The sequence below is a fragment of the Pecten maximus genome, chromosome 19 (assembly GCF_902652985.1).
Source record: "Pecten maximus chromosome 19, xPecMax1.1, whole genome shotgun sequence".
In the NCBI taxonomy this organism is placed as follows: domain Eukaryota; kingdom Metazoa; phylum Mollusca; class Bivalvia; order Pectinida; family Pectinidae; genus Pecten; species Pecten maximus.
Genome location: NC_047033.1, coordinates 24445603 through 24472483, shown reverse-complemented (window position 1 = coordinate 24472483; position 26881 = coordinate 24445603). Strand labels below are relative to the sequence as shown.

Here is a 26881-nt window from a genome sequence, read left to right as displayed (position 1 = left end):
TTGCCACTATAACGGATACTGATACAGAGCTTATAATTCGACCACCCGGGGTTGGAAAGGCAAAGTCAAAAGTATGGAATATATATGCATTCCGCAAAATAAAAAAAAGAATGGGGTCCTTCTAGAAAAAACCTTGACATGACGGTCGCTGTTTGCCGCCTTTGTAAGAAATGTTACAAAAATACAAGTAGCTACATTTCGGTATTTGATAGTATTAGATAGTGAAAGACTTATAAAATGACTCCATCTGTTTATTATTTTCGATAATAAGTAGCCCTGGAGGAATCATTTGGTTTCTTAATGATAAGTTTTAGCATATTTTATATATATTAGCTGAGTAATGAGGTATGTTTCTGCTAGGTATAAGGGAAACAGTCCAGCCACATTGCTCAATCCCTGCATACTTATATAATCTCGCAATAGGCAATACACAATCTACATTCTACAAAGAAGCACATTTTTATTTATATTTTGTAATTGCATACTGTAATATTAATAGATAAATTTATGGTTTACCACAATATTTGAAATTAACATTTATTCACTGAACTGTTAAGTTATGTTTCCAATTTATATTTTTGTTAAATCAAAGAAAGTGGATTTGTTAATTAGTTGTTACTTAATCTGTTGAATAAAACTTTGCTAGTTATAATATTTTTTCTCATAAATAGGTTTCTGAAACTTTTTCGTCAGTTTTGGAAGTCCCAACTATTTGGCCATTGGTAGACAAATTAAAAACGCTAATAATTGCATTTTCATGCATGATTAATAAAAAAAAAAAACACTGGTAGTCTGGTATAATTACAATGTAAATATCCAATACAAATAATGGCAATATCCATCAAAGCATATTCAATGGGATATAAGCTCTATGGCATCGCATCATTGCTCTTTTGTAATACTTGATTTTATATGTGTACCTGCTCATATTGTATTTACTACTTTTGCATCTAGAATTCAACGAACAAAAGTTACAAAGACCATGTAGAAAATGAAAATGTCACTTTATTAACAAAAGTATATAATCATGGACAATTTCATGTTTTATAAACAAATCTGTGAAATCCAGATACTTTTACTGGACTTCATTCTTCTTGGATCATTAATATCTATTTTTTAAGTCATAGCTGTTGACCAAAAGTACAGTTGTAACTGTCTTAATCATTCAATCATACATTCATGTGCACCATCAACTAAGAAATAGGAATAATTACACTTACAAAAGATAATTATTGATACACATTACATAACAAAATGATGATTAATAACTGAAACAAAACACTTGTGATTTAACCGATTATTAATCGGTTGACTACATCGGTTGTCCTATCCGATGTGATCCGATAATCGAAACAGATTTTCAACCGATGTCCCATCACTACTGACCAGTCCAGACATGGCCTAAGGGTCTGACCATGCAGTCCAGACATGGCCTAATTAGGATCTGAGGGTGATAAACCAGAATATCCTTATAACCAATCTATTACGCACCTTTAACAAGGGTTTTACATAAATTACACACCTGTAACGAGAATTTTACACAAATTACACACCTACAACAGATAATATTAACATATTACCTGGATTTTTTTATCATGAACAGGTTGAACCGACACCTTAAATTATCCATGCACTGATAAAAACCTGCAATACTACCGGAGATTGTGATCAAGGATAATTACCAGAGTAGGTATTACCTGTGATAACCTGGGTCGGAGTAGGTACTGAAACCTTATAAGTATACATATAGATTGACTGAGAGTGGGACAAAGGATAAATTTTTAATATACCTACATTTTGCTACAATATCTTCGTAAGAATCAACAATAATGAATGGGGATAGTTGCACCTTCCCAACAAAATACATTTTTATGGGACTATAAGTGTAGATTTCATACGCATTAAACGATAATTTATTCTGATAAATGGGTTTAAGATATAGCGATACATGAGCCTCAACTGTAAACAAGTGTCCTATAGATTATGTTTAAGGTTTTAAAACATTGTTTACCACTTTTGATATTTGTAAACAAGACAACATGAAGAGGGTCGTGGGAGAGATAGAAGTGTCGATGCAGCATTCTGCTTACGAACGGTGATATAGGCATTATTTTAGGACCCACTGAATTGTAATGGTATCATTTTGCACAGATTTAGGTATTTACATAACAGGTTTGCGAACACTTTTAATTCTTGTGAAAACAGGAAAATCTTAATTTTATAATATATTTTTTGAAAAATACAGTGCATTCCGCTTAATCGGGTTGCCTATTTGCGGGGACTTTTTACCCGATTAACCGACTTACCCGATAAGCCGAAATGCACGTCGCCATCTTGGATTTGGTCCGTAATGGTAGTCAGACTTGGGTCGATTTTGGATGAAAATATTTGCGTTATTATTGTTAATAAACGGTGTTTTTGTTTGTGCTTTTACTGATGTCAAATTGTCAGATTACTATTACTAATTGTATAAAAATGTGTGTATTAAAATAACAAAACCTTAATGATTTTCTTATTCGCGGCACAGTACAATCGTAGCACCTCAAATCGGGGGGTCATACATCCCTGTTTCATCCGTGTGTTCCTAATTTGACATACGATCTAAGGACTCGCCGACAATTACATCTAAAATCATTTATGTTTATCATAGAGACATTCTTATGTTCGCTTTGAAGTTTAAAATATTCCATATTATTTCCAATTACCAAAGCACAGAGATCGGAGAAACCGAGTTTATTTAGGTCGTTTCCTGTGGTATAAATTTATACGAACTTGACACTGGCAGTCACTGATAAAACAACACGAAATCCAATGTAATGTTTTTATTAACCAGTTCTAATCCTAACCTGAATAGGAATTATGAGCTAACGTCGGGCGTCTGTCATTTTACTGCTCGCTACTGATTTTTAACTCACCTGTGTATCGGTGTCGTCACATTTCCCCGTGGCGAACCCCTCACTTTGGATTCGCCACATACAGTAAGCGGTGATATCAATCGATCTGTAGCAATATCAGACCCAGGTAAAAACCTATTGTTTTGGTTTTTGCTTCGAAGATTTTACATCCCAGACGTAAAAGTTTAATTGTCTAGTCGCTTAATTATGCTTTTAAAACCCCATTACGTTTTGCCTGCTGCTGACTCTAAAAATAACATTTAATTTTACCCACAATTCTTAGTCGACTTCCTGTTGGGGAAAAACCACACGAGGCAGAATCAACAACAACACAGTTCTGAACATGACAAAACCCCGACATAACATTACCGTTTAAGGTAATATTTAACTGTTTTTTGACATTTGAACCATCAAAATTACACTATTTGTTGATAAATGTCTAAAACTTAAAGAAATACGCGATGACTTTCGTGAAAATCGGAGCATTTCTATTTTTTGTCCCGATTGTTCTATTCGAATAACCGAAAAATACGACTTTTCCAACCCAATTAAACGAATTTTTTTAACATGATTTAAGAGAAAATGGTTTTGGTTTTTAAAATTTTACCCAATTAAACGAAATACCCGATTAAGCGTTACCCGATTAAGTGGAATGCACTGTATTATGCTTAATAATACTTTCCATCATGGATTTTTACAGTGATAATTGCTTTGATTTAAAATAAAAAGAAAAGTTGTGAGAGTTGTCAATATTGCGATACAATATTGATACTGATGGGTGGATTTCATTTCATTTTCATTTTCATTTTCATTTCATTTCATTTCATTTCGTTCATTTCATTTCAAAAAATTTCATTGTATAAATAATATGTTATTATTAACCTGTAAATTGATGGGTGGATGACACGATTTCATTATACAGAAAAGTGAAATTCTACAAATAAAACAAGACAATTACTGCCTAATACATGTCTACGCCTAGTGTCACTGTGCCCCATCCTTTAAATACTGGTATGTGAAAACATTAATGCTGGTTCATGTATTAATATAGTGATTTTGAAATGAAAATGACTTTGATTTGTTGAATTTCCATTCTAACATTATAAATGAAATGGACAGTACTTTCTTACAGATGGTCCTACATAGAATTCAAATTTATATGGGAAATCCTATATAGAAGTCATTTATACAGTGAATGCTATATAAAAGTCAGTTTATACAGGGTTCTATATAAAAGTCAGTTTATACAGGTAACTATATAAAGGTCAGTTTATACAGGGATCTATATACAGGTCAGTTTATACAGGGAACTATATAGAGGTCAGTTTATACAGGGAATGCTGTATAGAGGTCAGTTTATACAGGGTCTATATAGAGGTCAGTTTATACAGGGAACTATATAGAGGTCAGTTTATACAGGGAATGCTATACAGAGGTCAGTTTATACAGGGAATACTATATAGAGGTCAGTTTATACAGGGTCTATATAGAGGTCAGTTTATACAGGGATCTATATAGAGGTCAGTTTATACAGGGGTCTATATAGAGGTCAGTTTATACAGGGATCTATATAGAGGTCAGTTTATACAGGGATTTATATAAGAGACACCTTATACAGGGAATACAGGAGTCAGTTCATACAAGAGTCCTATTTAGAAGGATTTAGACATGTATATATGGCCCTATATCAGTGTCAGTTTGGACAGGTAAATCCTCAGTACTTACCCTCCAAATTCCTTCATCGTCACTCCAAGAATACCGAAACACTGTTCCATCTACCTCCACATCATCCATAATTACTAGGCAATATTGGGGATTAAAGCCACAAATTCTTATAATAAATTCACGTCACACAATACTCTGTCAAGGGCACCTTGATATGACATTGAGATTTTCTTCAAAATCTGTCTGAAGAATATAAACAACTTCAATCCGTATCATGTTACTGACCTCAGACCTCACAACAAAGTTACAAAGAATTTTTTTGAGTTGTAGTCATAGGAATAAGAATTTTTATTTTTAACTTTTGGTCGATACATCAAATGAAAAAGTACAATGAGGTATTGTTTTGTTGTGTGCCTATCGGTCAAACTTGTGATGTCAGAATTATAGGTTATAATCTTCCAACACAAGTTAAAGTGAAGTGTCTACATTTTAGTTTGTGCTTAAGATCTAGATCTGTTTGGAGACTAGCCCAAGTTTCCTCTGGCCCTGACACCATGTCTGGTGTAGGACCCCTGCAAAGCCAGACATCTGACATGGTGTCAGGGCCTGGTGTCAGGGCCGGAGGAAACTCGGGCTATTTGGAAACGAATGCGCGGTTCGACGGTACTTTTATATTTTTGAAAAAAAAACTTGATTTGTCAAACCAGCATTACTCTTTCAATATAGACACAAATAGCTAGGCCATTATCGCCCTACGTCCTACCATAACCCACTTTTTTTACAATATACCAATTGCAGAATATAGACATGGAAATTGAAGTAGCACCTATATAAAATATTTACAATAAATATTACATACAAATATAAAATAAAAAAAGATCTGAAAGCTGTAACGAAAATGCTCCTACCTTGGTCTTTCAGTTATGTCCATATGAACAAAAATGTGTGATTAAGTGGAATCCATCAGAAAAAGACTCCATGCCAAATATCACAAAGTTGACGACACACACTACAGATCGATTTGCACGTGTTTCACCAGGTAAGCGTCATCACGACGAAGATCATAACAAATGTTACGTATTACGCTTCATTTCAAGCGCTTCATTGACAGGACGAAACCGCGACATCCATGTATGCACGTGGAAAAATAGATGAACTATTTTGGATATACATTATCTTGTGTTTCATTTGTGTGCAAGTTTTATTTTAAGAGATAGTTTGACCATTAACTAAAATGTCTGCCCTTTAAATACGATGACTGGAACATACGGTTATCATAAAGGATACCTCAGAAACGATTTCTGAATGATGACAATTGGATTTTTTATAACTCGAGGTGTCATTTTTACCGAATTTTAATCTAGCCCCCAAAAGGTCCGAAAATATGCTATACACATTAGGGGAGGTCCAAATATATGTAGACTGTAAATAATTCTCAGGTCCCTGTGATACAGCCCGAAGCGCGCGTTTCCGTTCCCGCGACAGAAACTATATATATATATATATACTTTCATGCGCTTTATCAGAAGCTAAGACATCAAAATAAGGTGCATGGGAAAACATTTATAGTTAATAGTATATTATCGTGTTGAACAGCTCGAACCTTCTCTTCTATTTGCGCTGTTTCTTTCATTTTTAAACACCAAAGTATGGAGGCTGATTTCGGCCATTTCGCACTGTAACATTAATTGTCGCCCCCGCCATCCGAAGAGCGACAGTGCGTCATGCGACAAATACGACACGGCGACATCAATTTTATGTAGCACTGTCGCGTGATTTTGTTGCATGGCGCGTTCATACTGCCTATACCACCAACCTTCATTCTATTACCAACGATTCTACACAAACGAACGTGTTTCTGCCTGTATGTAAGGGAACAGGACCCCAATCGGATCGGTGCCCTAAAAGGATCACTTTAATTTTAGAATGCAAAACAATATGATTTAAAAAAAATTAAAAAAAATAAAAATAAAAATAAAAATATGCTTGTTTGATTTCTCGATTTGGGTACTGTCACCTTAACGATATATAAATATATACATGTACTGTAAATTACTTAATATTTCGCGTGGGACTTATTTTCGCGAATACATATCCTTTGCGATTATTTGTATGAATATAACACCTTTGGACGAAGACCAACCTTTGGGGGTTATATACCGATATAGGGGTCTTGAAGGGCCCATAACTCTAATAGCTCATGATCAGCGTTCACTAAATCATGTTTTTGCGAATATGTCTGAAGAGGTAAGATCCCTAAATAAAGTATTCGCGAAATCTAAATGATTTGCAGTATAGGTCTACCGGAACTAAAAGTTTACCCTATCAAAGCAAGGGATGTATGACAAATAGACTTGCATTTATTTAATTCGAAGTATTTCAGTAGGCCCTGATAATGCTGTAACATAGCTAAAGACTACTGAACTATGATCTGGCAGACACTACCAAAAACCCCATTAAAAAACAGCACACTAGTGCTCTGGAGCTTCATGAACATTTTATCACATATCATCTTTATACGGATAATCGCTGGATACTTAAGCAAATTTCTGTATTGATACACATTGCCAAACCTCATATTGAATATGTACTTCAAAATATTTGCACAACAGATTTGAGGCGGAATATTTCTTACAAATATTCTTCAAAATGATGATGGCGTCCACCCCCAAAGAAAATGGAGGCCACGATGATACCGTTAAATCTTATCTGGCAATGTTTTTTAGTGCAGCATGTTGTTGATACATCACCTGCTACAGAATAAAAAAAGATCTTATCCTTCCATCATTTATGTTAGGATTCTTTATGCTATCTTGAGCTGGTGTTTTATTTTTATATAGTACTAGCTACTATATATTGATAAAAATCAATGACGTCATGCATCTGTTTCATTCTAAAGGTTTTACCTAGTAGATTACCCCACGTCACCGCAAAATTTACTTACTACATTGTACATAATTATATTCATGCAACGCAAACTCTATTTTTTGATATAAGCTTATATATAATTTTCATTAAAACATTCATTCATTCATTCTTTTATTTATTTATTTATTCATTTATTTATTTATTTATTGATCATGGATTATTTTTCGTTTATCTATTTATCATGGATTATTTGTATCCTTCATATAATAACTGACACCAAAAAAGACATAAATAAATAATAAAAAAAAAATTAGCTTCTGAACACTCCACTAGGGTACGAAGATTGCACAACAGAAACATGATCCCGGTTGTAATTTTAAGAATACGACAGCCCAATTATATGATTATGAAGACCAGGTGTATTAGATCTGTTTTACGTTGGTAAGATTTTAAGTAATCATCTGTGTGGATTATTGGGAATTCAAAGTCGTATGTGTCAATAAATTCCATTTCTATAAAATTTTATAAAACTCTATTCATTGTTTTTTTTTTCAATTTTGGATCTGATTCAAACACGAAATAGACATATATATTTTCACAGAAACCAAAAGCCTCCAACAGGAATTTCAGTTACCGGTGATTCTTAAGATTTAGTAAATTCATAATTCAGATAACACATTTTGGAGGGTCAAAACATGTCAAATTGACATTTTCTTTGAATGACAACACACACACAAAAGAGTCACTTTAGGAACTTAAAACAGAAAGTTAACAAGAGTTTCTAAACCAAGGAATTGAATTAAATAATGATCAAAACTTACCATATATGTTAGAAGCAAAGTCTCCGCTGCTCATTTGCGGTAATAAATATATCGCCAATTAAAATCTATTCCATTTTACACACTGAGTACTTTGTAGCTGGAACCTAGCTTGCTCACAAAAAACACCAAGCTTGCAAAAATGTCACTTAATGAAATGGACTGCAGGATGACTTCTGATCCTCGATACGTACAGTATACATACGTATGCGATAAAGCATGGAAAATCTGTCCAAACAGCCAAGCTACATTATGTCTGGGAAAGTTATCTAGGGGACGTCTGCAGAGATAATGTAATACTGATATTGGATATTACTTATAATTTTGATATGATTGTGTGGAGGAGCCCCCACTTAACAGGCAATTGCGTGCCTTTATAAGCTAATATTTGACTTGAGATTGTTAGGTCGGAGAGAGACAGCGGGTGTTTACATGGTGATAAATACCCGCCCTGGTAAAGGTTGCTAATCCCTCTATCTTAAGTCTCCCTGGGTATATGCCTTCAGAATCAGAAGTGACAGATTTCAACACTCCAATTATAATCCCCGTACTATCTGACTCCTGTGTACATGTCAAACACGTCATCTTTCTCCGGTATAATTTTGTCATCAACTAATTAACAGATTTATCACAACTTAATCCAAATGTTTATTGCACAATTCTAGTTACATAAGTAATTTGATGGCAGTACATATACAAACATACATACATTGTAGCGGCTCAACAATATAAGTAAAATATTATATTATACTGGTAACAAGACCATTCTCCTGAGCTCTATGGATTGTTTTATTAATAGACATGTTCTTCGTAAAATCTCAGAGTTATTAGCTTAAAAATTGTGACAAGATTTTCTTTTTTCATCTTACATATTTGTTTTTTTAGATATACTTTGTATTTCTCTAACTTGATTGTATAAAGGGAATTTAAAAAAAAAAAAAAAAAAAAAAAAATTAAAAAGTTGCAGACAAGAGTCTTGGAATATAATTTCTAATTCATTTCACCACGAGCTAATTATTTAAGTCATGTTCACATAGTCTGAATTTAGTATAAATTCGTTATAACAACTACAATTTCCTTGTGTGTGATTTCGAAGAGATGTATACTCTAGGCATATTTGTCTACAGGTTAATTCTGCAATCCCTAATGGTGTAGCCTGATGTACTGATAAACCGGATAAGATGGCCCGATCGACGGATTCTCGAGTTATTTTTCAAATGTAAGAGGGGGAAAAATCCTGCAAACATGCCAAGCGATATCTGATCTCAAGTAGGTTGTATATTTAGAAAATACAAATGATATCTGATCTCGAGTAGGCTGTATATTTATATATCACAAATTTACCTAGCGATACACATTTACGGAGATAGACTTTGGACAATCAACTCATTAAAATATGCAAGTGGGTTTGGTTAGATTGTACAGTACCATAGAAAAGTTTAAAGGAGGGAGTTGTCGTTTAAAATCTGGCATGTTTGTCATTCGTGAAATCTAATGTGTCAAGAGTGTTTCCTGATAGTGTTAGGGGTAGGGGTTATTTGGTGTTTCAACTGCTACATTACGTCTGTAATTTTATCTGACTAAAACAAAATACTGTGGCCTTTTAAATCCGTACAAATCTCTAGTGTTTGTTTTGTGGAAAATCGACACTTTCATTTCTTTTTCTGATTAACAAAATGTCTGAACTCGAATGATCACCAATTTTCAAACACGAGTTTCATTTTCAAAATTCATTAAAATGGATTGATTTAACATGTTTCATAAAACTGCTCGACTGTCCCTTAGTAATTTCATCAAAAGCAATGTGCAATGTAAACGGTGGTCAAGAAATAATTAATAGTAGTTTAAACGTATCTTGACCATTTGGCACTTGCGCATTGCACAAATACAACAATTTGTTTAGGGGTAGTTCCCAGCGACAAATATTTTAAAGTTCTTTGACCACTGATATTCCCCTAGAGTACCGAGTGTCAAATTATTTTGTATAGATTATCAACTGAACTGTTGCAATCGAATTGTTGAACTTTCACTTTTGAACTTGAACTCTTGAACTTGAACTCTTTTGAACCTGAACGTGTAAACTTTAAAATTTTGTCATTGAAGTTCTTGTTTTTGTGTTGTAAGAGCTGACCATACATATGCTTGTCGGCGGCCCGACTGGAACAAAGAACCGTGACCAAATACGCCACAAATTAATATAATATAAATATGTCAATAAAAATAATTTTAAATTAGGTTTTTGTTTGTCTTATATTCTATAATCCTTTTGTAAGGTTACTATGGCGTTAGAATTTGACTGCTACATAACTTGCTCATCTCATCAGCAATTGCATGCCTTTAGAAGTGCGTGTCACTTCCTTCTGCAAATTATACAAGCACCAGGCGACCATATCATTAATAGCAATAAAAAAAATCGCAAGGGGTGGAGATCAACAGCGAAACGATTAATGCGTCGGTGGTTTCTGGGTGAATTATTTTATCCTTATAAAGTCAGTAAGCAGTTCATCCCAACATCCGTTTTTCCAATCATGACGGTCCAGTTGCTGCAGTGCTTCAATGACTGTTCTCATAACAACTCAGCTTTTGACGGAATGTTATGAATAGGGTCTAATAAATAGTTACCACTTGATCATTTACAGGTGTGTTAATATAAACTGCACGGTAACCACAGGTAAGCTAACACTCCTACCCGTTGTTAAGTTGTTGACACCCATAAACAACCCACCTTGATTTATCAGCTCATTATTATGCAATTCATTCACACCTTACATAATACCCACGAAAAACACAGACTTGTGTAAAGAAACAGGTTACCGCTCCTACGAAGTGTGCCAAACTTTTCTCCATCCCTCCACCTACAACTCTTGTTCTACAAATGTTCAACCCCCGTAATACCAGTTATACTCGTCCATCCACACCTCAATATATCCTAGGTCCAGCAAGTTGCAAGGTTTACGCAATCACCGCAGATCATTATCAATACTTTTTATCCAAATATGGATAACCCTTAGCAGCAAGTCATACAGTTAAAAATGGACAACCTTTTTGATGGTTGACTATAATGATGTGAGCGATTACTTTTTATTGAGAATTAAGACATTATTTGTTCACCTTAAGGAAATACGTGTCAGAAAACAGTGAGAGATTTGGTATCTAGGCCTGAAAATCACCGATCGCACGTGACTGACATCTGTTTGTATGTCCACTGTATGACATCTAGTCCTAATAATCACCGACTGACATCTGTTTGTATGTCCAGTGTATGACATCTAGTCCTGATAATCACCGACTGACATCTGTTTGTATGTCCACTGTATGACATCTAGTCCTGATAATCACCGACTGACATCTGTTTGTATGTCCACTGTATGACATCTAGTCCTGATAATCACCGACTGACATCTGTTTGTATGTCCACTGTATGACATCTAGTCCTGATAACCACCGACTGACATCTGTTTGTATGTCCACTGTATTACATCTAGTCCTGATAATCACCGACTGACATCTGTTTGTATGTCCATTGTATGACATCTAGTCCTGATAATCACCGACTGACATCTGTTTGTATGTCCACTGTATGACATCTAATCCTGATAATCACCGACTGACATCTGTTTGTATGACCACTGTATGACATCTAGGCCTGATAATCACCGGCTGACATCTGTTTGTATGTCCACTGTATGACATCTAGGCCTGATAATCACCGACTGACATCTGTTTGTATATCTACTGTGTGTACAAATAGTTCCAAATAGTCTCATAATGAACGCAGAAATGACGTCATATAATATAAAGGTACTAGGGCTTTGATTGGTCCTATGACATTAGCTATATGGTCATCGTTATGGATTTGTTTCAAGATTTCGTGAAGACATATATAAAAAAAAATCCCACAAAGATTTGGTTCAAATAATAGAACTAATAGAATAATGGAATAGTTACAGTCTATATTTAAAAATAAAAATTCGTGTACATTTTAATTTCAGTGGTCCTCATACAAAACCCTTCTCATATTAAACCTGTTCGTCCTGTTTCAAGAAGATCATATCATTGACCCTTTAGAAATTCGGTAACAAGACTGGTTATGCTATGGTTGGAGAGATGAAACAGTCACGACTCGATTTAGAAGGTTCATCTAATGATTTTAGACTCAAATTATGAAAATATCTAAATATGAAGGCAACAAAATACAAGATCAATGTTTTTAAATATTTTAATTGAAGATGTCCTATTATTATCATAGACATGTTCATAAAAATTGAAGGGGAGGAGGGGGGGGGGGGGGGGGTGTATGGAGAAGGTGATCAGCACAAAAAAAAAAACCTCAAGAAAAAAAACTGCGAGTTGCATACACATCTACATTTTGTCGGTGAATTATCCCTGTGAACAATATAGTTTCATTGAAATTGGTTCACAGGTTCAGGGGGAGTAGTCTTGACAAGATTAATCAAATCAGGGCTTCCTTATGTTAAGCAAATGCCCTGTCATGATTTGGAAGATAGTACCATTGTTAACTTAATATCAGGGGACCGAGTTATGGACCATTAAAAAAGTGCATTAAGACTGGATGTAACCATAGTTTTATTTTCATTGAAATTGGTTCACAAGTTTAGGGGGAGTCGTCTAGACATTTTTTCAACTGACAAGACAGGCAAAATGATTCTTTAACGGGAGTATAATTCTTTGTATAAAATTTTATAACAATCTCAAAGTTCTTGTTCACCAATGAAAGGTATCAATTCATATCGTCCCTATGAAGGAAAATCACAAAGCCTGGGAGATCCAATATGTGAAATTTTGGATTACACTTTTTGACAGTTTGAAAAGCTAACACAATAATTCTGATTTTAAGCAAAGGAGAAATATAGATAATGAGGTTGGCAAATGGGTTCTCAAGTATGTGACAGATATACAAATTTTTAAAGGTTTTCAATGTAATTGAGCTTGACACTTTTATTTGCAAAATTATGTTCACACCCTTTAAACAGGGCAATTGAAAAAATATTCAGCTTTTAGACACATCACTCTTCGCTTCATTTCAATACATTGTTAAACTGTTGTCAATGAAGCCATAGGAATGTGTTCTACTAGAATTTACACATATATAACTTTCCAATTTAGCGAGATAGCAAGTAAATAAATAGTACTATACACTTGTATGAGTTGAGCCGTCAAAGATTGCCATCATCTTAATTGTGTTTAGGCAAGTAGAGAAAACATTCTATTAATAAATCCAATTCATGTTACAGATATATTTTTCTCATGGCCTGCTGATTTAATTTTCAAACTGTCATTGAATTTGGTTCAAAAAAATATAAAAGAAGGTATTTCAGAAACCTAATCCATAACCTTCTAACCCATATCGAGCTGGAAAATATCGAAAATGGCAGGAACAGGAAATCCAACCATGAATCCGACCACAACCTACCCTACCACTCGGAAATGTTTTATTCCCCTCAATAAATAAAAAAAAAATCGTCAGCAATCGATGGGGTTGGAGTTAACTTCTTTGTTGAAAATGAAAGAATGAAAGGAAAAGAGCTTTGATAGGGGCAATTTCCTTTGCAAAGGGAGTATGTTTATGCATACATAAAAGGTATCGGAGTATTATTTTTGATAGGGAGGTATTTTCATGTTTTAAACCATCAACTGTTGCTCCAATGGTCAATGTATTAGTCGCACACATCTGCGGCTGTCTTGTGGTAACTTACCTACTGATTGAATTAAAAAGTTTAATAGAATTAACAATGATTCAAAAATTTAAAAAAAAAAATAAATAAATAAAAAAAAAATTATGTACTTGAGGCTAAAATTATCTGTTAGAACAATTAACATATTTTACCTTATTGATCAATAAATAATATGACATGTTTACTGAAAATGGACAGTTCTTATGGGGTTCTTTTATCAATGAATTGTAATTTTAACTTGACATCAACGTGACCTTCTCGTTTATATCCATACACATAACAGGAGTCCTCAGTGAGGAATGTCAATCCTCCTACAACAGGAACCATCTCTAACCGTAAATATAATTCTGCTGAGGAAAAACACATTGAGAACTACTACAGACACTGTCACATAGAGCTCTGTACACACACTCGGGGCTTTGATGTTTAATAAAATACAGATTATCTGACCAGCGATTTACTGGTTGTTAGCAACATTTGTTATATACAAGTTAATCAGTACTGTGATATTGAATAAATCTATGAATTTTTGTGTTATATAAACCAGACATTAATCAAAACCAGGGCGCCAATGATATTAGATGAAGCCTCTCTAAAGTAAAAACGAAGTCTGCTTTGTTTATTCAGCTCTTCAAAATAAAATGACCTGTTTCACATTCTTGTCCACCGCCACAAGTTTTGTGAGGGGCACATAAATGCCGGTGTCTGTTCTTCCGTTTGTCCGCATTTGTAATTCACTGAACATTCTTGTGGGGTACATTTAGCGATTCATTCCATCAAAATTCCTTTGATGCATAAAGGAGAGGAACGCTGTTGTAACGCTATTCTACATTTGTTAAATATTTCTGATTATGTTCTAAACTGACCACTCTTTGATATCATCGTTGGAAGTACTACTCTCAATTGATTTAGTTCGACAGTATTCAGGGCATGATATTCTTGTTGGTTCCATATATTCTTACTTACAATATAGATAACATTTTACTGTAATATTTTAGTGTTATCATTTGTGAAGAGAGACACAATTGACAACTTTGTAGCAAAAACAAAAGAAAAACAAAAGAAAAACAATAGAGGAAAACCAAACACAATATACCAACATAGTGAATAAACCGCAATTCTAAAAAGTACCGAGAATACCGGTTTAACATTTCTAACTCAAAATCGACAAAAACCAGGGCAAAAATCACCAAGAATACCGACATAGTCATGAGATTGTAGTTCTAACTCAAAATCTATCAAACTAGGACAACTTGTTATCGGGGTATATCATCACTTACACCATCAGTTATCTAATCAGTCGATGACGTTCCAGTTAAAAGTACAACATTTTATATCTACAAATCTTTTATCTGAAGTACGTGGACCGAAAGTCAATCCTCTTATAACAATAGCCTATTTAATAGTACAGATAATAGAATTACCTCTCACTACAGGAAGAGGAAAGATGGAAGTGTTAGGTGAGGCAACCTCGTCAGCCAATACATTGTATGGAAACTATACTGTAGTTGGGAGGTAAACTGTAGGTCCATTTAATACATACAGTATATAGACTATTTAATGCATCTCAATCTCTCGAGTGTTCAGTTTGTCGAGATCCCCTCCTGCGTGAGGGCAAATCATTGTGTTTTCTTCTTTTATTTTTCTTGAGCAATGAAATTATTTCAACATTAAAAAAAAAACAATAGCCTGGTCGAATAGAAATAATTTTTGAGACTTGGTACACTGACTTGGGAACCAACAGTTATTAGACTGCTTACAGTTGATTAAAACAGTGTCTTGTGAGAGAGATAGCCCTGGCTGCATTACCTGTCTTCTATATCTAAAGTGGTAGTAACTTGTGATCAGTTTACGTGCTCATTACAAAAGTTACCCATTGTGTGGTTGAGCTCTAGAAAATGTCTGTTTGGAAGATTTTATTTTCATTTACATAATGAATACGGGTCCAATGAGATTTTTTTCTGTCAGCGAATGCTTACATATACACTTATTTGCCTCACACGAGGATAGATAAGTCTGTTTTTCGATAATTATTTTTCATATATATGATAATATAATGAATCTATGATTATTGTCAGATTTATCAAGCTTTATTTATTATTTATTTATTGATCTATTTTTTTCATTTTTTTTTTATATTTCAGATTAGAGGTTTGTCACACTGAACTGAACTGAGTTTAAATATGAAAATTCTGTAGTATTAGATCTATACACAGTAATATCATGATGTCTAAGTTATTACACTGCTATGCTATTATTTATAGTGCTGTACTTATCTTACCCCATCATGGCCACATTGTTGAACATTGATAAAATGAAAGATAAATTCAGATTCCTAAATATACAAATTTGGTCTACTTCAACTTTCCATGTCAGCTGGTCACAGGTATAGACAATACATCATATTTTCATTTCACCCTGGCTGTCAAATAGGACAATGTTAGATATCATGGTCATATCATTTAGCTCGCTTGATCCAGGCTGCCTGGTCATTGTTAGGCGATAGTTCGTACTTAAGCAAGGTTATCACTTACTAAAGGAACGTGCTGACCACTTGACAATTTGTCGCCAATCACCTGTAAAGCTTTAAATCAAAGTTAACGGCTCTTTTAAACCGTGTCAGCTTTCTGATATCTTACCATTAAGTCTGAAGTTTGAGACATGTACTTACAGGCCAAATGCCACACACCGAACATTGCCAATTAACTGAAGATTGGAAATCATTACGTGTCACAAAGACAGGTGCAATGGCTAAGAATCAAAGAAACACCTTTGTAATTCAATCAACAAAACAAGTCTGATATCTCAAATATTTCCTTAATCACATTCTTTCCTTTATCATCTACCTCTACGACTCAACTCGGCCAACATTTCAATAAACATTAGATGCACATTATTTAAAAAAAAAAAAAAACATACTGGATATCGCTAAAGAAGTCCCCTACCGACCACCGATAAAACCGTACCAGTAACCTTGACCTTGACCCAAAAACCTTTAAACTCCAACTTGTCCCGAGATATTATGGTCCTTTATCATTGTAGAAGATTGACTATAATATCTCAAGGAATGAAGCCGCTAGAACCCTGAGAAGCAGACGGAGACGAAAACCTATAGAAAATAACTAGTGTGTCAGATGTGATTCAACGAAAAAGTCCTTAAATCACGCTTCTAAAACACACATTCTCGACAAATACATGTCATTTAGGCAAACTAAGAGCCATATATAAGGTAATTCATATCGCGAGGACAAAGTTTAAAGAAGAAATTATTTACGATTATGCTTCCAGAGTATCAGCTGACAAAACTATGTGGTAAGCAATTCGCCGCTGTCAGTTGTAAATCACATATTCTGTATATCAAACTTCAATACAATTATTCATCTTAAATGCACTCATTCTTATTTTAACAAATTTTCAATAAACATTTTATTCATGATTTTGAGATATTCGGAGCAAATGGATTTCAATGAAATATATCTGCATTTTAAGCATTTCCATTCAATTTTTCAACAGTTAACTACGACACCGTGTCTCCAGCTGTTTAATATTTAATTTAGAGTCTATCAGACTGAATAATGCAACGTTAGAATCCAAATCTGTGCCAGACAAAAATGGGGCCAACACAGATTAAGACAGGTATCCTTATCGAACTGTTAAATCTTTGAGGATTATCTCAGGATAAAAACTGTCAAAATTTTAAAAGTGTCAAATCCGACCTTAACGTAGCAATATGAAGACTAGAGATTTTACCACCCACCCACAAAGGCACAAGGTTTATTTATCCCAAATTAGAAAAAAAATCTAGTGAGGTTATATTTCATTCGTCCGGTAACCAAATAGCAATTTAATTGTTTCATACAATTTTGTACTATTCCAACATAATTCCATCCATTTTGATAAGATATAATGTAAAGATTATGAATCCTACATACTGCACTGTACGTGAATGAGCAAAGTGAAGGCTGAAGTCAAGATATACCAATATATGTAAATATAAACATGTTCCACAGTGAAGGTTTCTGACAAAGCAAGAGATAGGTGTTACTTAACACGTTTAAACACTGAGCATAACTCTTGGGTGACACAAGGGTTTTGTCTCCCCGTTTGGGAATCCGATAATTTATAGATAGCGTATGACACAGATTCAGGCCTGATAAATGAAGCAAATCACATAGGAGCATTTTTCAACTGAAATAAAATCACTGATCACCCCCTCCTCCCTGAAAAAAATCAGACAGGGTGTACTTGTCCTGATTAGGGTGTTGGAAGGACATACACGATATGTGGTTACACTGATGGACAAGTGGTATGCTGCCATTCCATTGCCCCATTGTTAGACACACAAAGAATTTCCTGTCACCACACAGTACCTGTCAGACGGGATCTGTGATCTTCAAACACCTCCCCACCTCCCCTCCACTGTACTCAACCCCTGACCTTTTCTTTGTATTAAGGGTGGACTTGTATTTGATATTACCCTTTGACACACTGAGCTTCTAGAATGGTGTCAGTTGACTATAGGTGATAAAACACTTGTATCACAACCCGACGTGTCACATCCAATATACCGTAAAGGTAGTTATTTTAGTGTGCTCAAATCTTAGCACAAAAGCTAATTAAAACGGATAAGCGGAATTATAAATTAACGCACCGACAATGCTTGCCATACAAATAATTATAGATAAACTAGCATTAGTTTTACCACAATAAAAATAAGCGAAATTTTCCTAGCGCGAAAATCGCTAAAATAAATTAACCGTTAAAATATGTACGTTTGCAGTATATAGTGTTGCAGTTCGGAGGATACACACATTTTTAATGGACTTTTGATAATTATCTAATATTCAATCATGAGACAAATATCAATAATGACAGGATTAATAACGTACCGCCCCTTTTCTTTCAGATCTTGAAAATTTCGTTGAAGTCCAATTTGATTTTCGTCCATTTCAAAAACTTGGACTCTACCATAACTGACCATAAGAGAAGGATTCATAACTTAAATCAATTTTTCTATGCTTCTATTTGTTTGTGACGAGTTTGTCATTTTGTTTAAGCTACATGTATATTAAACGTGTACCTGTGGAATGCTATCAGTTTGCATGTGATATGCTTTTGGCTGCTAGATTATTACACCAGTAAAAAATATAAGTCTACATCGTCCCCTACAAGTGAACAAACTTTGGTATACAAATCAACAAATGGCTATAATTCTTGTCTAAGTGATAGGTTTCGTGCTATAAACATTAAAACTTACCCTAGGGTTGAGGTATATACACCACAGGGGTTAGATTCTATCAGTGAACAGGTTGCCACCCCAAACGTGACAATTGTAGTTCACATAAAACATGGAATTCACAAAACGTCAAAAAAGGACGATAACTATGTATATTTTTAAGGAATTGGGCTAGTCTTCATTTACAGCATGCTGCCATATCGATTACATATTATAAAGTAAATTACCACTTATCATTTTTACCAGTTCAACAAACATAAAAAAACAGTAAATATTTTACCTATATGTATCAATAGAAGCTGTTTATCGTAATTAAATGTGTCGACACAATGTGAGCTATGTGAAGAGTATGATGACCGTCACATTACAGTAATTAAGTCACTGTATAATGATTTTCAATTTGTTTATCAAAACTGAAAACGAAAAATGCATATCAGAATTCAGAATGATGCTCTCAGATAAATTTACATATAACATACACTTCAGAATCAATTATCTTCTGATTTAACTATGTACAACATACGTATGGCAGACAAGCAATGCTCTACTTATATTCCTGTTAGAAATCAATTTCGAATGGTCCTAAAACAACATGAAAGCAATATCATGTCCGTGCCTTAACATTCTGCCCTGCCACTTGAAGATGATAAAGATTAGTCTATCTGGTAATATGACAACTGACAAATCCTGCAGATGACGTACTGGCCTTTAACATGTTGTACAACCATCCGTCTGTCATCACGCCAGATCACTATATCTTAGAAAGCAAAAACGCCAGTAACAGGCAATATCTGTCAAACACGTCAACACACTTTGTTCTCTACCTGTGTTTGCCACGACAGGTAAGTTATTTGACCACATAATGGCGGTCAGTCAACCAGATGTCAAGATCGTAAACACAAAACAGTAACGTCTATACCTGAATCGCTCCTTCAGCGTTTACAATGACGAAGCAGCTTCAACAAGTTGTGGAGGTTTTGCATTAAGTGCTGTATATGTTAATGAGAAATATGATATGAATGAAACACATTTTTTTATTCAATTTTAAGAAAAGTAAATGCATTAAAAACGCGTGGAAGTCAGTAGCATAATCTTTGACGTCCTACTTTCATGACGTTATGACGATAATACGGTGATGCTTTTTCGCTTACAAAGAGCAATGTATTCGGTATACTTATTCTGTCTTCACTTCATATGGGCCTGAACAGAAAAAACAGTGCGGATTTCAAGTCAGCGAACAGAACGAACTATTCTGATTAGTCAAAACATAATGATAATTTAACTACAAATTAGTCATCTACAATTCTGGGATCCCATTCTACGATTCTGGGTTCCCCTCCTAAGCTTCTGGGTTCCCCTGCTCAATTCTGGGTTTCCCTTCTACCATTCTGGGTTCCCTTTCTACCATTCTGGGTTTCCCTTCTACCATTCTGGGTTCCCTTTCTACCATTATGGGTTCCACTTCTACGAATCTGGGTTCCCTTTCTACGAATCTGGGTTCCTCTTGTACGGTTTTGTAGGACGAGCGTTATTCATGACTCTGTTATGCTCACGACCCGAATAGATGTGTATATGATGGATGAATAAAAGAAAATACAAGTGTAGCTAGAAATGTTAAGAAAAATCCTTAGTAATAACTGGGAATCCACTTATATTATCTGAGGCATCAGAAAGTCTCTCTTAAAACATGACTTCAAATTTGTGAACAATTCATCATTATGTGTAAACTAAAGATCAAATATTATTCATTTGACCTTTTGAATGGAAATCGGCGCCACCAGGTAACTTTTATCTGTAAACACATCTGTATCTGTTATCAGATGTAATATTCAGCTATACTGTAGATACCTGTGACAATCATATAAATTATCCGGTGATAGCGTTTGATTAATCAGCTAAATTTGAAATCCACAATCGATGAAATATACAGAAGCTCCAACGTCCATAACGCATTCCCTACTCCAATACAAATAACAGTTTCAGTGTAAATTCAAAAGATCCTATTACCTTCATTTCCGATAATAAAAGAACTTTTTTAAACTGATATCCACAAAGCATGGCCTTATAATGAATGAAAATCTTGTTTTTCAAGCCAAAGGTCAGCCAGTTCGATCACGAGAACGTTGTCGCTGTATTTAGAGTTTTATACATAAACTCTTATTGTGATTTGAGATGTTGAAGTTTGCAATAAATACTGTTAAACCAGCTGACCCAGACATTGTGTGCTTTTAATTTTAAACTTAAATCAGATTCACGTATTTATCTCTTGGTAAACATTTGAGATTTAGGTATATTGGTATAACGATAAAATTGCTTCCGTCCTTGCTTTTCGGGGACGACAACTTGAGAATTAGCCTTCAACGCCGAGGTGAAGTTTACCAGAAATGGCATTAAAGCTATACCAGAAGAGTTCCACATAAGAATACGTCATTTAATATAAAAACAATGTATGTAGGACACAGCTGAAACAGGTACATATTTTCTTATCGTGGATACTTATTTCCGAAATAATTGATATTTATAAAGCATATTTGAATATGTTCCAAGCTATACATGGCTTTGTCGGGAAACTAGTTGATGCATTACTGTGACAATCTTGCGCCATAGTTGAGACTGAAAATCATAAAATAAATATATGTATAGTATTGGCGACTAAGACACAAGTGTTAATGATTAAGGAACTATCCTATGCCGGTATTTACATACAAAAAGTTTGTCATCATTTCTACTAGAATTTCAAATAGAAAATCCTCAGAAAAAAATTACAAGATTATGAAACAAATTCTATCAATTTTTTAATCAGTCTTAATCATTTAAGTTGGTAGGATTGCCTTGATGTCGGAACCCGATACACCTATATTTGTCGTTTTGGTGAAGCGTTCTATCCCCTAGGAATCACCCGAACACCAACACAAAGCAAAGATTTGAAAATCGTACACGGTGTCATCTCAGAATAACATTATTTGAAATCGTACAAGGTGTCCTATGAAAGTGTTATATGCCATGAACTTTGAAGTCTGGAATTGTGCCAGATGCATTCGTCTGCTTTTCCAAAGTTGCTACGTGATGCATATTCGCATGTGAATATGTACAACAGAGCACCAATCTTTTGTGCAAAGAAATGAGGTTGATTAAACTAGACGAGTCACACCATATTGCTATATACAGCTGTCCTTAAATACAGCTCGTACATTGCTTGTGACCTTGTCCGTGTGGTATGGACAAAATATATTGAATATGCAACAACACAGAGATCTGACATATTCCTCTTTCAATATTCCTCCCTTGTTTCCGAAAATATCAGTTGGCGATTCATCTACGAATTATTATTCAAAACTGGACTTGAGTACTGAGTTGGAAGTGTTTGATTAGAGGGATTGTTTAGAACGAGACAGATACTACAGTTGAGATAAAGCCACACCCACATCTAATTATCATCAGAAATCAATAATAATGTTAAAGATACCTTTGATTATAATGTGTCTGTAGATTATAAAATAACACAAGTGAAAAGATCCACAATGTTCACCACCTAATGTTGTAGCGTATCAAAGAAGTCTTCAACATTATAACAAAAAACCTAATCGAAACATGCCATGGAATGTTAAAGTAATTATAAAAAAATTACTAGTAAATCAAACTGTTTTGTCTGGTTATTCGTTTTCTTCTTCTATCTCATTATGAAGCATGCTTATTTGTGTTTGCTTACTTTCGAAAACTTCTTTGTTTCCTCTGTCTAGCAACGAGTTCAATGACGGAGCCTTGACGACTGTCCAAGAAAGCCGTCAAAATGTCAAGACGCATTTTCGTACTAATTCCACTGATAGTGGAGGTAATCAGAGGGAAGGGTAACATGGCCACTTATAATTATTTGCTATTAAATGGAATCATGACTCAGCTGTTGCCCACCCCCTCGACTCATCAATTCACTTTCCCTTTCTTGTCTGTAGTAAGTTTTGGTCCTTAATCACGACTTCAAGTATACAAGCTACGTAACTAGGTACATATGTTAAATGGTGGCCCTTCGTACACAGCAATTCCTTGTCTTTGTACAGGTAGCCCCAATCGAAGACATATTTGGGTAGAGCTGTGTCACAGACACTGATATGTCTCGTGGTGATATAACATTTCGCTACCATGCAGGAGGTCCGTTACAGTGACACCCAAGACTTTGTCACTTTCATTCATAACTAACACGGGCTCTACTTAAATTCCCAGGTTAGGTTACGATAGTGTTAATTGGGGTAGAGTAAGCAGTAGGGCCTTGTGCGAGTAATACTGTACACACGTCCCCTGACTCACTGTACACACGTACACACGTACCCTGCCTCCCTGTACACACGTACTATGTACACACGTACCCTAACTCCCTGTTCACACGTACCCCGACTCCCTGTACAAATGTACCCTGACTCCCTGTACACACGTACCCCGACTCCCTGTACACACGTACCCTGACTCCCTGTACACACGTACCCTAACTCCATGTACACACGTACTCCGACTCCTTGTACACATGTACCCTGACTCCCTGTACACGTATACCCTGACTCCCTGTACACACGTACCCTCACTCCCTGTACACACGTACCCTGACTCTCTGTACACACGTACCCTGACTCCTTGTACACAAGTACCCTCACTCCCTGTACACACGTACCCCGACTCCATGTACACACGTATCCTGACTCCCTGTACACACGTACACTGACTCTCTGTACCCTCACTCCCTGTACACACGTACCCTAACTCCCTGTACACACGTACACGGACTCCCTGTACACACGTACCATAACTCCCTGTACACACGTACCCTGACTCCCTGTACACACGTACCCTGACTCCCTGTACACACGTACACTGTACACACGTACCCTGACTCCCTGTACACACGTACCCTAACTCCCTGTACACACGTACCCTGACTCCCTGTACACACGTACCATAACTCCCTGTACAAACGTACCCTGACTCCCTGTACACACGTACCCTGACTCCCTGTACACACGTACCCCGACTCCCTGTACACACGTACCCTGGCTCCCGGTACACACGTACACTGACTCCATGTACACACGCACACTGACTCCATGTACACACGCACACTGACTCCCTGTACACATGTACACTGTACACACGTACCCTGACTCCCTGTACACATGTACACTGTACACACGTACACTGACTCCCTGTACACACGTACCCTGACTCCCTGTACACACGTACCCTAACTCCCTGTACACATGTACACTGTACACACGTACACTGACACCATGTACACACGTACCCCGACTCCTTGTACACACGTACACTGACTCCCTGTATCAATGCAGATCAATGTTGTTACACGTGTAAAGGCAGGGATGGAGGACTTTGAACATATTTTAAAATTAGATATGGTTGTTAATAAGAAATTAATCAATTGTGATTCTCAATCTGTTTGTTAAGACTTGCCAAATGCGTGGGTTCTACGTAAGTATATACATGTAGTGTACATTAAAAACTGTCATGGAAAAATTGTGTATACTCACCTTTATAGACCAGGAGCGAGTTCTGGAAAACCTATCAGAGTGGTGTAAATCCGTTTTAGAACTCATACTTTATCCAATGAATATCATAACGCACATTCACACTGATCCATTTATCCTAGAAATTACTAAGATGTTAAAAAATAATCCACTGCGCTCTTCATTCTCTTCTCATTCGCCTAAAACTCTGAAATGATAAACACGATTTTGCACTAAACAATGTATTTATCTATCTATATAGAAAGCTTACGATAACCCTATGTACCTGTGTACTGTCATGAATTTGATTCCGATAAAAATACACATAGATAAACCTGTAGTCATGCATTATATACCTGTGTGTCGATATTTCGGCAATCGTTTTTACTATCCCTGATGTCATTAAACATCATCCTAACATGTAAACAAGATATGAAACTGCACTGTCATATTACACTCACAACAAAATTCATCTATGAACTTAACTGGATTTGAAAACAAAAATAATACCAAAATTGGATAAAACTTTTCTGGAAAATATTGTCCATCTCAGCATTTAACTAGTTCTGAAATATAGATAGCGAAACATCTTAGTACATATATATTATTGATTAAAATATTTTTTTGTAACTTACATCCTTCAAAATTTGAAGCACTCTGATACCTTTAGATTGGTGAATGTGTCGTTCCCCTTTAGGGGTCCGGTCAACGGATGGATTTATCCTGCTACGTCAGTGTGTACTGACGGCGACACATCCCTGAATGAATGGCAGTGACACAGCGTGGTTGAGAAAAGCATGTGACACAAACACAGCATGATCAGTTGATAGTTAACACATGTGCTACCTGAACCCTCGAATACACCAATTCCAAATAGAGTTCCATTCAGTATCCTAATATAACTATCCTATGCTTGATCGGCTCTCCATACCGCGGAGTATCAGCGCGCTCCAATTGTATGTTTATATATGGTATATGTAAATAAATCCCTGACCCGCTGAACTAAATCCCCTTTATGTGAATTGAGCGGAATACAGGTAAGACTAGCTTCCAATACCCACAGCTAACACAGGTTAACTAGTGTACAGGTATCAGTAGGGCACGGCTGACTCTCAACCTTACGTTCCACAAATCATTCAGGAAAATTGGCACCAGCTGTATTGAAACTTATAGGAAAGTAATTGATCTTTACTTAGGCAATATTCTTTGTTCTTGACAGGTGTTTATAGGGACGACGGGTACACCGCCCCCTTATACGCCAAGGTGTGGTTGACTGGTCATCCTGGACGTCAAACTTGGAGAAGTGGCGGGCGGATTGGACGTTATAATTAGTATACTCAAAGTCTCTCTCAAATATCAATCCTCCCAGTGAAATTAATGGAGGTAAATATACAAAGAATGAAAGTTAAACCTATCGAGATAAAGTTTGACCATTCTAGTGACAAAAGGATGTTTTTATTCATGTACATGGTTCATCGGAATAGGACTGGTTTACAGTCGAAAATATATATCTAGATATTATCATTATAGACCAAACACATGTAAATTTTGTAATAAGACGAATTTTAAACAACGTTCAATTTCTATAATGTTCGAAGATCTGGGATTCCGTGTCGTCTGCTTGACTGTAGTCAAGGCACTCGGGTTTCCGGTTGGTTCCGTGGATTTGCTATTTCCGTGGCGCGTTCATAACCGTCAAAATGGATATTATATAGACATCGCGACATTTAACAGTTTCCTTCACTAGAATTGCTGTGTCGTGGTTGACAACCGCTGCCTCTTTCTTACACATTGTCTGTTCAAGCTTCCTCTTCTTGGATGTTTTCCACAAAGCTAGGAGTAATGGCATCCTCACCCCAATAGAATCAGTGCAGTAATCGTTGGGTAGCTTTACCTTTCCAGTTATGGAGGGCAATTCGTCCTCTGTTGCGGACAATTGATTGGACACTCCGGCCAACAAAGGTTCTAGACGGACAGGAAGATCTGAATTGTCTGATAATCCTTCCAAACTACTAGGAGACTGTCTGTGATCTGAAGACCTGCAACTGAAGTGCCCTCATTTAGTTTCACCTTTTTACTGGTTAAATTCAATACTGACAGTTTTTTTTAATCCAGTTCTATTTTGGTCAACAATAGACTTTGCTATCAACAGACACTTCTTCTTAACTGTATTATAGGGTTCCAATTTTCCATTTTG

General features: G+C 35.6%; 1 protein-coding gene across 1 annotated transcript in view; it reads right to left on the bottom strand.

Moving 5' to 3' along the window:
* The window catches only part of LOC117317251, a 181438-nt gene extending 155826 nt beyond the window's left edge, over positions 1-25612 (bottom strand). The window contains 2 exon segments of the mRNA XM_033871983.1: positions 24709-24892; positions 25320-25612. Of these exon segments, the coding sequence (XP_033727874.1) occupies positions 24709-24774 (66 nt within the window). The 5' untranslated portion in view covers positions 24775-24892; positions 25320-25612.
* Between the last annotated feature and the right edge of the window lie 1269 nt (positions 25613-26881).